The following is a 13637-nucleotide window of genomic DNA, read 5'->3' as shown; positions in this document are numbered from 1 at the left end:
ACAGTTGACCATAATTTTTTGCTTTAAATTATTCAGGGTTCGTTCGGCCTTTTTTATACATTATAATTGAGTTTTCTAGACATTTAATGTGCATAATTCAAATTTGAACTACAAACACATTCTCCAGTGCATCAAAATGAGTTGAAAAATCATATATGTGTCTTTGGGTGCATGTTTAGGTACCATGCAAGAAAAGGGAAAAAATTACAAACATATGGGTGTCTTGACTCAGCCAACATTGAGAATCTTGGTTTTTTAAATCCCCGTAAATCCAAAACTCACTTGAAAATTATGAAACTTATCATTGTGTCATGACATGGCACATATATGCCGTGGTAAAAAATTATCCAATTTGGGCCATGTTTTGGTACAAGCCTCTTACAAACCGGAACTTCTCGCTAGAAGCCTCGCGGTTCCGATGGGAAACTTATCAACCTTGTGAGCGAAACGACATTCGCTGAATCTTCTCGCCTTGATTTTTTTCTACAGGCAACGTAGACCAATAGGAGTGCCGTGCTAACACATGAAATTATTCAGGGTTCGTTTGAACTTTTTATACATTAATTCAGTTTTCTAGGCATTTAATGTGCATAATTCAAATTTAAACTGCAAGCACATGCTCCAGTGCATCAAAATGGGTTAAAAATGATATATATATATATATATGTATGTATGTATGTATAAATCCTTGGCTGTATGTTTAGGTCTAATGCAAAAAATGGGTGTGAATTACAAACATCTCGATGTCCTGGCTCGGCCTCAAACATGGATAATCTTTGTTTTTAAATGCCCATAAATTAAAAACTCGTCAAATTTATGAAACTTGGCATGGTTGACGGTGTCCTGGACTAGGGGGTACTCACCACGTCGTCCCCCGGTCAGTTGGATTGGGCCGAGGACCCCCATGGCCGTTTACTCATGGGCCAGTTTGGACAGCCGATGCATACACGAGAAAAATTCCACAAGACTTGGTGATCAAGACAAGGACTCCTCTCCACCGGCGTATTTGACTAGGACTCTTGTTATCCTAGGCCTCTGGTACATTATATAAGCCGAGGCCAGGCTAGATGCTAGATCATTATGACATTACTCATCATACCTCTAGGGTTTAGACCACATCATATGATCTCGAGGTAGATCAACTCTTGTAATCCTATATTCATCAAGATCAATCAAGCAGGAAGTAGGGTATTACCTCGATAGAGAGGGCGCGAACCTGGGTAAACATCGTGTCCCCTGTCTCCTGTTACCCATCGATCCACGATCCACAGCTTGCGACCCCCTACCCGATATCTCCCGGTTTTGACACCAACAATGGTGCTTTCATTGAGAGTTCCGCTGTGTATCGGCAAAGGATCAATGACTCGACTGCAGATCAACTGCGACGTCGGCATCTTCGTCGCCGGCTCGACTGGTCACCTTGACTCGACCAAGGACTGCACTCCGCGTCAGATCGTCATGTTCGATCGATGACCTACAACAAGGTCAACTCCGATCTCTATCATGATCATGGAGGAATCATCCATGGAGCTCGAGGGCTCAACGTCAACATTGCCCTTGAGCGGCCGTGCTGTTTTTCTGGACAGCAAACTTGTATCCGCCGCCACCGCCTCCTCGAGTGTCGTTTTAACGATTGCTTCGATGGAATTGTGCGGAATTAAGTCTACAACAACCATGCAAAATTTTATCGCGTTCCGATGGAGTAATCTACGCCGACCTCCGATACACCGGAGCTGTGTCGAATCTGGACGGGAATCTGGACGAGTTTGGAGCGTAGTGTCTAGCATCTAGCTTGGACGTCCTTTGGAAGATCCAACCGTTGATCGGCTGCGGAATTCCTATATCTACCACCCCTCAAAATTGCAGCTCGATCCGACCGTCCAAACTCCGGGAACCTTTCGATTAGTGCATCACTTTTCGGATCTGTTTTCAGCACGAATACGAGTCCGACCTGAGTTCATCTTTCTTCATGAACGGGATATTGGACAACCTTTTTAGAAAAATCTCTTTGTAGGGTATTGTGTTTTGTTTCCGAACACATGCTCATAAAATTTGCTCCTTTTCAGAGGTAATCTTCACCATCACGCCGGTGTCAAACCAGCCCTTACTCCATGTCTGCCGACCTGCGTTAGACAGATCATCGCTTCATCGAGCCGAGCCCAACCTTATCGGATCATCAGCTCGGCAAGCCGAACAAGAGTTCGACGTCACGAAGACTAAATTATCACCCACACCATCGCCCCCACGGATTGCACGGGTCAGGCGCGCCGACATCGTCGCTCGGTCACTTCATCAATCCGGCTTTGACAGCATCGCAAGTTATGACCAGCGTCGGCATGACCGCACTGTTACTTCTTCAAGCTGATGTCCATCACGGCGAACTACTTCAACACCTCGGCTGACATGGCAGTTGCAACGTCTCTTTACCGACCCGCTCCGTTACCTCGGCCTAGACCGAGGGTTTCGCCATCTCTTCATCAGCCTACTCCGGAGACTTCGGCGTCACCAGCCGACCAGCTTCGTCACATTAGCTGGACCGGGGGCTTTGCCTCGGCGAGCCAACCTTTGCCAGCATCGCCATGCCGTCGCTTCATCGCCCATCAGGCAATGGGTGTGCAGATCGAGTCCCAATTTTGGGAGTAACCTTTCTTCATATTGCTACAACAGATAAACTAGGTGCTGTTAATCCTAGTAATTTTTTCTTGCTTAGGTTTATTTTTCTGAGGAATTATTACTCTGGTTTCTTCCATCATCTGTATACAGGTCTATCAAATGATGGCCGCATTAACGGCGGCCGCGTGGTGGTTCGGTCAGTCTCCGTATATAGTTCGGCGAATGCCGCATCCGGAACTCGGACCGGCCTGTGAATTCAGGCTTTGCCATGCCTTCACCGGGTCGCGCCGACGCCCTGCATCGACATTGACTTTGGCGCCAGGCCACATCTCTTTAAATAAATTATTTTTGCGTAAAGCAATAATGCAAGGATTTTATATAAATTTATATTATTATTTTTTGGACCGCACTATTTTATGTGTGTAGGTAATCGACTTCGACTGCGTCACGCGGTCACTTTGGCAAGCCGACGTGGTCGTCCCAATCGGCATAAATTTGCTCGCATGATCACCTTGTTGGTCGAATTGCTATACCGACATGTTCGGTTGCCTCGGGGACTTCGGCATCATCAAGAGGGTTCTATCTCGTCGGCTGTTCGGCGCATGGGCCATATTCTTTTAATTATTCACTTTGCATAAATTATTTATTATGCTACATTTTTTAAATTTATTATTATTACTATTATCTCCGATTTGCACTATTTTTTGTGCACAAGTAAATGATTCGGGTCAGGCAGTGTTGCCACCTCGGCGTACTGACATACCACGCCACCTCGACTGGACGGGGGGCTTCGTCAACACTTCATTAACCCACGCCAGGGACCTCAGCGTCACTCTGCCGGCCTGCATTGGCCATGCTATGTCACCACTTCGGAGTGCCGAGCTCTTTGCTCCGCCACCTCGGGACCGGCTTGGGGGATGGAACCTCGTCCCGCACCAAGCTCGGACCGCGTCATCAATGCCGAACACATTAACCAGCTAAGTCGCTTTCATGCTCAAAGTTTTAAATTTTTAACTTGTGTTCGGTTCGACCAAGCATTATACTTTTTTGCAAAAAGTTGTTTGTGAAAACTTCCTTGTCAAAACTTTGTTTGTGACACACAAATTCAAATACCCCGTTTGCTTGGGGGCTTCCTTTATGAAGCCTTTAACTTTGCATATGATTATACTTGCATGGCTTCGTTCCTTGTTCGTGTATTACGCCACAATATGCACCATGTTGACTTAAGTGTTCCGCAAGCTGGGTTGCCTTGCTCCTGTGTTTACCCCTACATTCCCGATTGTTCGGCTAGGGAGTAAAGGGAGCACCTCTGCGATTGTCACGATCGGGTCATCCGAGCTCGGACCTCAGACTGGGTGAAGCCGAAAGCTAGCACTCTTATTGTTTTCAATATGGTCGGCACACAACGGAACTCATGAGTACATACAATCTATTGCACAAGTCTCATAGTAATAATGAGCAACCGAAGAAAGGTACCGGTGAGGTACTATTTTCTTCGAAGATGCTTCTTACACTTGGTTAGTAATATAGCATAAGTTCCCTGAGCGCGCTTTGTCTGTTACAGCCTTATGGTCTGATTGCCTGGTTATCGGAAACACCATCGATATTCTCGACAGGTGGAGTACATAACACTTTTTGGCCCTTGACCGAAGAGGGAGAAGCCGACGGTCGGTTAAGACGCGTTTAAAGTTCGGGTGAACACATATATGATATTAGTACTTCGGTACATACTATCATTATACATAAAATTCTTTTACCCAAGTCACTTGGGGGCTCTTAAATTAATATGAGCTGTTTTATAATAAGTGTTCTTCTTCTTAGTCGTTGCAAAGCCTTTTTTTCTATCACTCCTTTTTTCGACGCGAGTGTGTGGTCAATAGCCGGGGAGCCTAATTTCTCTCTCAAAGCCACTAGAGTTTAGTTTGCTAAACTGGCCTAACGAGAAGTACTCCGCCTTCGGGATAGGAGGTTGAAGCCGTAGGCTGACCCACTTAAAGTCTTGAGATAGGATGTGTCATTTTAAAGCACGACAGAAGCACAATTTTTTTTTTCTAAGACCAATTTTCAGATTGGCACCGAACACTTGATCTAGTTCGGACGTCAAGTTTTTATTGAAGTTTTTTGGTTATCCAAGCATATGGCACTTTTAAACTTTTTGTGTGTTTCCAGCATAAGTCTCGCAGTGCAACGCCGGACACCTTTATAGATTCGGCAAAAACATTCTCGGATATTGCTATATATGCATCGGTTTCAAATTGTGTCTTTGGTAAATAGTTGGGTTGCCCGGCTCCTGTGCTTGCCTCCTACGTTCCGCTTTGTTCGGCTAGGTGTGCAAAGGGAGAACCACTGCGATTGTGCTTCCAACTCGCATGGTTAAGCACCTCAGTGGAGAAAGCCGAAAACTGACTGTCACAATAAGCGTAAATTGGTCAGCGGTCCGATGAATGTGTTAAATGACGGGCCGTTCATAACTTTGGCCGAAGTGTTTTCGGCTTGACCTCGTCTGTCGCCGAACACTAAACAGGGGCTAGTAGCTGGCCTCCCAACTTTAAGCTCCTATGACTAAGTGAAAGTTATAAAGCCCGCATATCTGATTGCCTCGTTTCCGCTAACACAACCGCCTTTGGGCACCGAGACGTCGGCTAAGGGTTGTTTTGTTATTACGGAAACACCCTGCGTAGCATCTACAAGGGGGTGGAAGCCGACGATGGGCCACTTTCAACTGATAAATGGTCGCAACGGAGTCAAAATAAACATATCATCAGCGTTTGTATTTAATATACGAGGGCTGCCTTCCATAATCATCGTTATAAAGCCATAAATATGCATCAATTTGACTGAAGATTTTGGCCAAGCTGGGTTGCCTGGCTCCTGTGCTTACCCCTACGTTCCCGATTGTTCGGCTAGGCGGTAAAGGGAGCACCTCTGTGATTGTTACTACCGGGTCATCCGAGTTAGTACCTCAGACTGGGTGAAGCCGAAAGCTAGCGATCTTAAAGGATATAATTGGTCGGCAACGACGGAAGTGAACATTTAGGTTCTTTAAAGACCACATAGTTCAGGAACTTTCCCCAAACTAAATCTTCAATATTTTGCTCCCACATTGATCGGAGCTGAGGTTTCATGATCATGCTTAGCATGACAACCCAAAGAAATGAACCGATAGCAGGACTATTTTCTTTGGAAGATGTTTCTTACGTTAAAAAGTAATATAACATATCTCTCTGCGTACCTTTGTTTATAAAACTGTATGGCCGGATTGCCTTGTTTGTCGTAAATCTTTGCCCTCATAAAGGCTTTATAAAGTAGGACAAACACTCCTTGGCTGCTGGCCGAGGAGGTTGAAGCCGATGGTCGGTCAATAAAGTTTTGTACAATGCGGATCCGAGCATTAATGATGTAGAGTACTTGGATACATAGAATCATTACACATACTTTGTGATTTTACTCTGGATATCGATCCTTAATTCGGTCACCCGTGCCCACATTAAGGTTCGGGGGCTACTGGGCTTCGTGCTTATCATTTACAAATATTAAAGGGGTACATCGATCCCCTGATCTGGTGTTGCCACCCGACCAGTGTCTCGGGGGCTACTGCATTGCCTATTCAATGCAGAAAATTCAAAGTGCTCAGTGTTCGGCTTGACCGAACTATGCGCAAACGCGTCTTCGGACAACAATAGGTACCATATGGACCTATCCGGCATCAAGCTAGTATATTACGACGACTTCTCAAAACCCTCTCTCAAGGGCCCGTCCGCCAATCACTCTCTCCTCTAGAGTGCATCTCGGAATTTTAGGCCGACACACACCTTGAGGGCTATTGGCTACATATCTCGTAAGAAAAAAAATTGCATAAGTCGGAAATAAAATCCGCAAACAATCAGCCTATGACCGAGGTGCTGAACCACCTCGAAAGCATTTCGGGATATAGCTCGGATGCAAGTGGCTAGCTCCATAGAGGACATTTCCGGCATTAAGCTCGGCTAACTCCTTCAACTTTTTTGAACCAAGGTGATCTATGACACCTCGGATATAGTCCGACGTTTGAGCTTGGATACAGTCTGGCGTTGGAGCTTGGACATAGTCCGGCGTTGGAGCTTGGACATAGTCCGGCGTTAGAGCTCGGATACAGTCCGGCATTGGAGCTCGGATACATTCCAGCATTGGAGCTCAGAAGCGGTCCGGCGTTGGGGCTCGGCTGCAAAAGATACCTCGAATGCAGTCCGGCGTTGGAGCTCGGATGCAAGAGGACACCGCCGCACGGGCAACACTTCAAACCCGAGGCGTGGCATAAAAATAACAAGGCATTGATAAAGGCCGAAGACTTAAAGGGCTCCTCGGATACCCGACGTGTAAGCTCTTCGGATTCACTTCGGCGATCCTCAAGATTAAAGATGAGAAGATTTGTTGAACCAGTTTTCACGACCGACGGCCGAAAATGAAGAACAGTTCGGAAGAATCGAGGAGCGTCCCCAACTTGAAGACCGGTTCAGGGGGCTACTGACGGTGTCCTGGACTAGGGGGTACTCACCACGTCGTCTCCCGATCAGTTGGATTGGGCCGAGGACCCCATGGCCGTTTACTCATGGGCCAGTTCGGACAGCCGATGCATACACGAGGAAGATTCCACAAGACTTGATCAAGACAAGGACTCATCTCCACCAGCGTATTCGACTAGGACTCTTGTTATCCTAAGCCTCTGGTACATTATATAAGCCAAGGCCAGGCTAGATGCTAGATCATTATGACATTACTCATCATACCTCTAGGGTTTAGACCACAACATATGATCTCGAGGTAGATCAACTCCTGTAACCCTATATTCATCAAGATCAATCAAGCAGGAAGTAGGGTATTACCTCGATAGAGAGGGCCCGAACCTGGGTAAACATCGTGTCCCCTGTCTCCTGTTACCCATCGATCCATGATCCACAGCTTGGAACCCCCTACCCGAGATCTGCCGGTTTTGACACCGACAATGGTGTCATGACATGGCACATATATATTGTGGTAAAAAATTATCCAATTTAAGGCAAACTTTAGTACAAGCCTCTTACAAATCGTAGCTTCACACAAGAAGTTTCGTGATTGCGATAGGGAAAGTGTCACTTGGCTTTTTACCCGCACGTCGCTATGAAGCATCGAATGCTCGTCTTGGATTTTTTTTCTACATGCAACATAGATAAATATAAGTGTCGTATTGAAATATGGAATTATTCAGGGTTCATTTGGCTTTTTATACATTAATTATTTTTTTAGACATTTAATATTCATAATTTGAATTTGAATTATAAGCACATGTTTCAGTGGACCAAAATGGAATAATACATGCGGCCATGTGTGTACCATTTTTGCTAATAGGGCCCTTGGGTCCGCGTTTGCTCGACCGCCTCCGTCGTATGCTCGGAATGATTGTATGCGTGGAATTATGAGTTGCTACAATAACCAATGAGAAAAACAAAATAGTTATATACAGCTAACGAACCTGCACGGCAAAGCACGCGTTACCCCTAGTATGAAATATGATTCCTTCTTACCCGCACGTCGCTATGAAGCATCGAATGCTCGTCGGAATAAAGCAGCCATATGGACGAACCGAAAGGGAGCATCGGGGAATACCATCACCTTGCCATTGGCCACCCACAACGCACCACACCGCAACAGGGTCCACTTGTCGAACTCGCTCGATTCCATCTCCTACGCAGAAACACTGACACATATGAACTCATCACCTTCATACGTACCTTCTTCTTCACTTGATGCCGCCTGTCTAGCTAGCTAGCTACTCACATATGTCATTCATGGCGAGCTCAAGGCAGACGCGGACAACATGGTGCAGCCGCTGCGGCGCGTCCATCTCCGCGCCGCCGGGCGCGCGCTCCGTTCGTTGCGCGCTCTGCCACACCACGACGCGCGTGGAGCGCCGGCCGCAGCACAACGGCGGCCTGCACCAGGCCGTGGGCTTCATCAAGGGCCTGCTCTTCGGGTCTCCGTCGCAGCCGCAGCCGCCGCCGCCCGCGTCCTCCGGGTCGATGCGTGCCGGCGACCCGTACCGCCTGCCGGCCAGCTACCCGCGCGCCCGCGGCAAGAAGCGGGCGCTCCTCGTCGGCATCAGCTACAGCTTCACCAAGTACGAGCTCAAAGGCACCGTCAACGACGTCAACTGCATGGCCTACTTGCTCCGCCAGAGGTTCGGCTTCCCCGGCGACTCCATCCTCGCCCTCACGCGTAAGCAAAGCAAACAAAGAAACCATTTTCGTCAAAGTTGAACACGTACGTAAAGCTCGATTTTGTGAGCATCCATCCCATCCCATGGACAGAGGAGGAGAAGGACCCGTACCGTTGGCCGACCAAGGAAAACATCCGGCTGGCGATGCGGTGGCTGGTGGAGGGCTGCACCTCCGGCGACTCCCTGGTGTTCCACTTCTCCGGCCACGGCGTCCAGAAGCTGGACAACAACGGCGACGAGGTGGACGGCTACGACGAGGCGCTCTGCCCTCAGGACTTCGAGGATCGCGGCGTGATCCTCGATGACGAGATCAACGAGACCATCGTCCGCCCCCTCGGCGCAGGCGTCAAGCTCCACGCCATCATCGATACCTGCCACAGCGGCACCATCCTCGATCTCCCCTACCTCTGTCGCATATCCAGGTGCGTACACCATCTAATCTACTCCTAGTTAATTTCCAGTACACGGACTGTAGCTTTGCCTCGCCGTAATTTTGTCCTCCGTGGAATCAAGAACTGGGTACTGGCAATGGGAGAACCACAACCGTCAACCGGACGCGCAGAAAGGCACCAGCGGCGGCCTGGCGATCTCCTTCAGCGGCTGCGGGGACAGCCAAACCTCCGCAGAGTCAGACAGGAAGGCGTTCTTGGGCTCCACCTCCACCGGCGCCATGACGTACAGCTTCATCAAGGCGGTGGAGTCTGAGCCGGGCACCACCTACGGTCGCCTGCTCAGCGCGATGCGGGCCACCATCCGCGACAACGGCGGTGACTCCGGCATCCCTGGGCCCATCGGCTCCTTTTTCCGCCGGGTCATCACCTTCAGCAGCGCACAGGTAATCCATCAATTAGCTACTCTTATTATTATTACTGTTGAAACTAACTAAGGTTAACTACTTCAAATCGCAAGAATTAATTCATCCTCACCTTTCCTCGATCAATTTTGCAGGAGCCTCAGCTGTGCGCGTCCGAAGCATTCGACATCTACAGGAAGCCGTTTATCTTGTAAATATGGAAAAATAACCGTGTTTCTGATTGGCACTGTTCTTCGGCATGTCACTTGTGATCTCTCCGTTTAGTAGTTAAGCTCATCCTGCATTCGTTGTGTAACTGAAGAGAAATATTGAGTGGTTCCAGATGATTCTAAACCGTCCACTTACTTTGAACTAGCGGAAGGATAATTTATCACCTGCCAATGACTAGCAAGATTTAAATGGAAACCATTACTGCATAGAAGAAATGACACAGTTTCAAGTTTTGGGTGTATGTTTAGGTCCCATGCAAAAAATGAGAATGAATTATAAACGTATTGATGCCCTGGCTCAACCTTAAACATTGAGAATCTTGGTTTTTAAATCCTCATAAAACCAAATACTACTAGAGAAAATTCTAGCAGTTGCGCGGGCTTTTGGCATAGCAATAGTGCGGGTGCGTGCTAGCTACTAGTACGGGGCTACATCTAAAGTTTAGCAGTGCACGCTTCATGCAAACTCTACTGCTAATTCATATAGCAGTAGCACCGGCCCCTACCAGTGCTACAGATAGTTATAGTAGTAACGAGCTCAGGATCCGCACTACTACTACATGTCTGTATTCCATTTCTCTATTGTTTTGTAGCGTATTTATATACTGCTATACAAGTTTTGATACAGTAGCAATTTAGAGATTGTTATATCATTATGATCATGATATAACAACTCAGCATCATCATCATAATAATAATTTATCATCATTATCATAATAACAAGTCATACTCATCATGATCATAGTCATCTAACAACTCATCATTATAGCACATCACTCATCATCATAATCATAATAACAACTCCTCCTCTTCATCATACTCATAACCAACACGTACTAGTTAATTGTTCTTAGCACATGATCATGAGTACTAGCTAGCTAGGACCTGCTACCCTCTCTAAGGTAAAATAGCATAAAACAGGATAGCCCCTGACTCTACATTATGGAGAATGGAGATTATCATGTCTTCAATTCGTGGGCTTCGCACCATGTTGCCTCCAAGTAGCTCCCTGCGATTATTCATAACTTTTTTCCATCCTTTAATTGTGAGGTCTTCAACTTGGCTCTTAAGCAAGAAGCAGCTAACAACAAGATGGAAGCTTCAAGGAAGAGGTTCAGGGACTCCACCCCACCTTCTTCGTCCTCTCGGGTTTTTCACAAGCAGCAAAAATTTTGGGCTCCAGGTCCTCCATTTCGTCCTCAACAACACAAGCAGCTCGAAGATCGTGGTCCTTCCCACCCTCCCAACCTAGCTTATCAGGAGAGGCCTCATGCTCCGAGGACAGGAGATCCTCCTCAGTCTCGCCCGCTCTCAGATGTGACTTGCCACAAGTGTGGGCAGAAAGGGCACCATGCAACTAAGTGTACCAACTAGAGGCGCCTTCCACCTCCGCCACTTCTCAGGTCTCCACGCAATGCGGTGCTGAGGCATGCCTTAAAAATGTTTAAAAAATTAACATAATTTTTAAAAAAGTTCATGTCTTAAAAAGTCTTTAAAATTTTCAAAAAAATGTTCAGACCTTTTATAAAACATTCTAAAATGTTTTTTGGAGAATGCTCACATTCCAAAATTATGTTTACATTTTATAAAGGATCAAATTCAAGAACATTCTATACATTTCGAGAACATTTTCTAAAATTTATTAAATTGACATACTTTTTAAATTATATCCAAAAAATCCATAACATTTAAAAAATTGATTTATCAATATTTTCTAAAATTAAACCTGTAAAGGAAACCCAATAGACGTTTTTGTGGACAGAAACCGACCGAGAAAACCTATAGAAACCGGCCCGAGAAAACAAAATACTCCATCTGATAAACAACGCTCGTTATTGGGTTATAAAGGATGCCTTTTTTGTTTAGATAAACAACATTCTTTATGCAAGTAGTGATGCTTTTTTATAATTTATTCATGTAGTGATGTTTTTGTTAATTTATTCAAGCAGTGATGTTCAAAGGGAATACAAAGGTACATTTCGTCCAAAATCTAACGTGGTGGTGGCTGGACAGTAGTGTGATCGGTCGGTCACCAGCGGATGACTCGGCCTGTGCGTTTCCCTGGCAATTTGACGCCGTTAGCGTCATATAGGGATTTTCGGTTTTCCAGTGCCAGTGCCAGTACCAGTACAACAAAAAGAAAAAAAGTACAGTACCAGTACAGGTGCTCCTCGTCTCCTCCCGTTTCCATCCGCCGCCGTTCGCCGGAATCTCTCCCCCGCCGCCGTCCTTCCACCCATCCTCCCCCAGGCGATCTTCGCGTCTCCGACCCAATCCCTCCCTCCCTCCCGTCCACCAGTTTCCGTCCTCGTGCCTCGAGCGGCTGTACTGTTTGCGCGCATTGGCGAGGCCGCCTCGCCGGCGACGCGCGGTGGAGGAGCAGGAGGCAATCTTTGCCAGGGCTGTGGATTTCATCAGGCAGCCCGTGCGCATTAGGGTACGTTGTTAGCGGTTTCTGTCAGGTGCAAAAATAAGGATTGAGTCAAGTTTCAGATTAGATCTCATGCCAGAATGTTGGAATCACTGTATGTACTGTATGCGAATGGGATTGGAATTGCATGTTACTGATTTGAAGCCCTTCTTTGGTAGCTGATACATTTTGCCTCCTTCCCCATAATTGAGATTACGAATTTACAATGCTAGATCAGTATGCAGCAGTAGCATGCATATTGCAGTCTCATGTATCTGAACAGGTATAATGTTGAGCAGCAGGGTAAATGTTGATACAGTCAAACAGTATCAGTACCATAGTTGTATTAACTACCGGTGTACAATCTTGTAATGTTGAAGCAGTATCAGTACTTTTCTTGATTGCGAAGACTGTCGCCTCATTTTGCCTGTTCCCCGTGTGCTAGCTAGATGGCATCTTCTACTCTGAAACCAGGTGTGCCTGTCACTCTGCAAGAGCTAGCGCCCTCCTCGGAGATGTTCAAGCAAGGGGCGTCCCTCCGGGTAACAGGAATGTATGTCTGCCCGTTACTTTGCTTTCTCCTCAAAACTACAAGTTTTAACCGTGCTAACCCTTCTTGGCTTGCAATTCTTCAGCCTTCAGTCATACGATGTCGACTCCGCAGTTGCCGTCATTCGAGATGGCAGCGCGACGATGAAGATCGACACCCAGCACCTGCGGGACATCAGTTTCCGCAGCGGTTCTATATTCCAGTTCATAGGCGAGCTCCTGATCCGGCCGAACGACGACGTAATTCTCTGTCCTTCTCCAGCTTCTGTTAGTGAATTATATGTCTGGTATCATTCGAAAAATGATGCTGCATCAAATCTGTTGCTTACGGGCATCCTGCAGGCGATTCTGCAAGCACGTAACGTCGATGGCCTTGACCTGAACCTTTACCAGCAGTCTCTCATCATCCGACGGCAGCATGAAGCCAGACTGCTGAGCTCCAGGAGCGCGTGATCCAAAGCTGTGAACCATTCTCGTGGCCTCAGTTCAGTTCCTCTGAAGTACATGAGGGCAGAATCACCTGACCCGTGATGATCCTGTGCTTCGGTTTGTTAGATGGGTGCAAGCCTGCAAAGTAGTTCTAGTAGTTGTTAACTGAATTTTCTTAGCATAGATTATTCCCCTAGGCTATTTTTGCTATTCACAACTCCAGGAGCTCTTATTATCTCAGGGCTTACAGATCTCTTTCTGAACAATCGGAGTGTCCTTCCTGTATGAGATTACCTTCTCTTTTACATTTTGTGACAATAGATGCTCTGCAATTTGGTCCTGAATTTTGTGAACAGAACAGCTACATTACGCCACTACATC

At 46.6% G+C, this 13637-nt stretch overlaps 2 protein-coding genes across 3 annotated transcripts; both read left to right on the top strand.

Moving 5' to 3' along the window:
* The first annotated feature begins 8217 nt into the window (after nt 1-8217).
* Nucleotides 8218-9992, top strand: LOC109747282 (metacaspase-1). The gene is made up of 4 exons (XM_020306365.4): nt 8218-8844; nt 8937-9267; nt 9359-9680; nt 9794-9992. The coding sequence occupies exons 1-4, from the start codon at nt 8409-8411 to the stop codon at nt 9851-9853; spliced, it is 1149 nt and encodes a 382-aa protein (XP_020161954.1). The 5' UTR covers nt 8218-8408; the 3' UTR covers nt 9854-9992.
* LOC109747274 (CST complex subunit TEN1-like) lies at nt 9794-13600 on the top strand. Of its 2 annotated transcripts, none has more exons than XM_073502829.1 (5): nt 9794-11271; nt 11818-12305; nt 12728-12831; nt 12914-13067; nt 13170-13600. In XM_073502829.1, exons 3-5 carry the CDS (start codon nt 12728-12730, stop codon nt 13278-13280), a joined length of 369 nt encoding a protein of 122 aa, XP_073358930.1. In that variant the 5' UTR covers nt 9794-11271; nt 11818-12305; the 3' UTR covers nt 13281-13600. The 2 variants fall into 2 exon arrangements, with proteins under 2 accessions (XP_073358930.1, XP_073358928.1); XM_073502827.1 differs by having other exon boundaries at nt 10179-11271; nt 12724-12831.
* Nucleotides 13601-13637: the final 37 nt, after the last annotated feature.

The sequence above is a fragment of the Aegilops tauschii genome, chromosome 1 (assembly GCF_002575655.3).
Source record: "Aegilops tauschii subsp. strangulata cultivar AL8/78 chromosome 1, Aet v6.0, whole genome shotgun sequence".
Taxonomy (NCBI): Eukaryota; Viridiplantae; Streptophyta; class Magnoliopsida; order Poales; family Poaceae; genus Aegilops; species Aegilops tauschii.
Note: the sequence above shows the minus strand (reverse complement) of the source record. Positions and strands in the feature narration are given on the sequence as shown.

Coding starts and splice junctions, on each gene's coding strand:
- LOC109747274 (XM_073502829.1), top strand. CDS start 12,728: ATGGCATCTTCTACTCTGAAACCAGGTGTGCCTGTCACTCTGCAAGAG. Junction 12,832..12,913: donor TCCCTCCGGGTAACAGGAAT/GTATGTCTGCCC, acceptor GCAATTCTTCAG/CCTTCAGTCATACGATGTCG. Junction 13,068..13,169: donor TGATCCGGCCGAACGACGAC/GTAATTCTCTGT, acceptor GGCATCCTGCAG/GCGATTCTGCAAGCACGTAA.
- LOC109747282 (XM_020306365.4), top strand. CDS start 8,409: ATGTCATTCATGGCGAGCTCAAGGCAGACGCGGACAACATGGTGCAGC. Junction 8,845..8,936: donor CTCCATCCTCGCCCTCACGC/GTAAGCAAAGCA, acceptor TCCCATGGACAG/AGGAGGAGAAGGACCCGTAC. Junction 9,681..9,793: donor TCACCTTCAGCAGCGCACAG/GTAATCCATCAA, acceptor TCAATTTTGCAG/GAGCCTCAGCTGTGCGCGTC.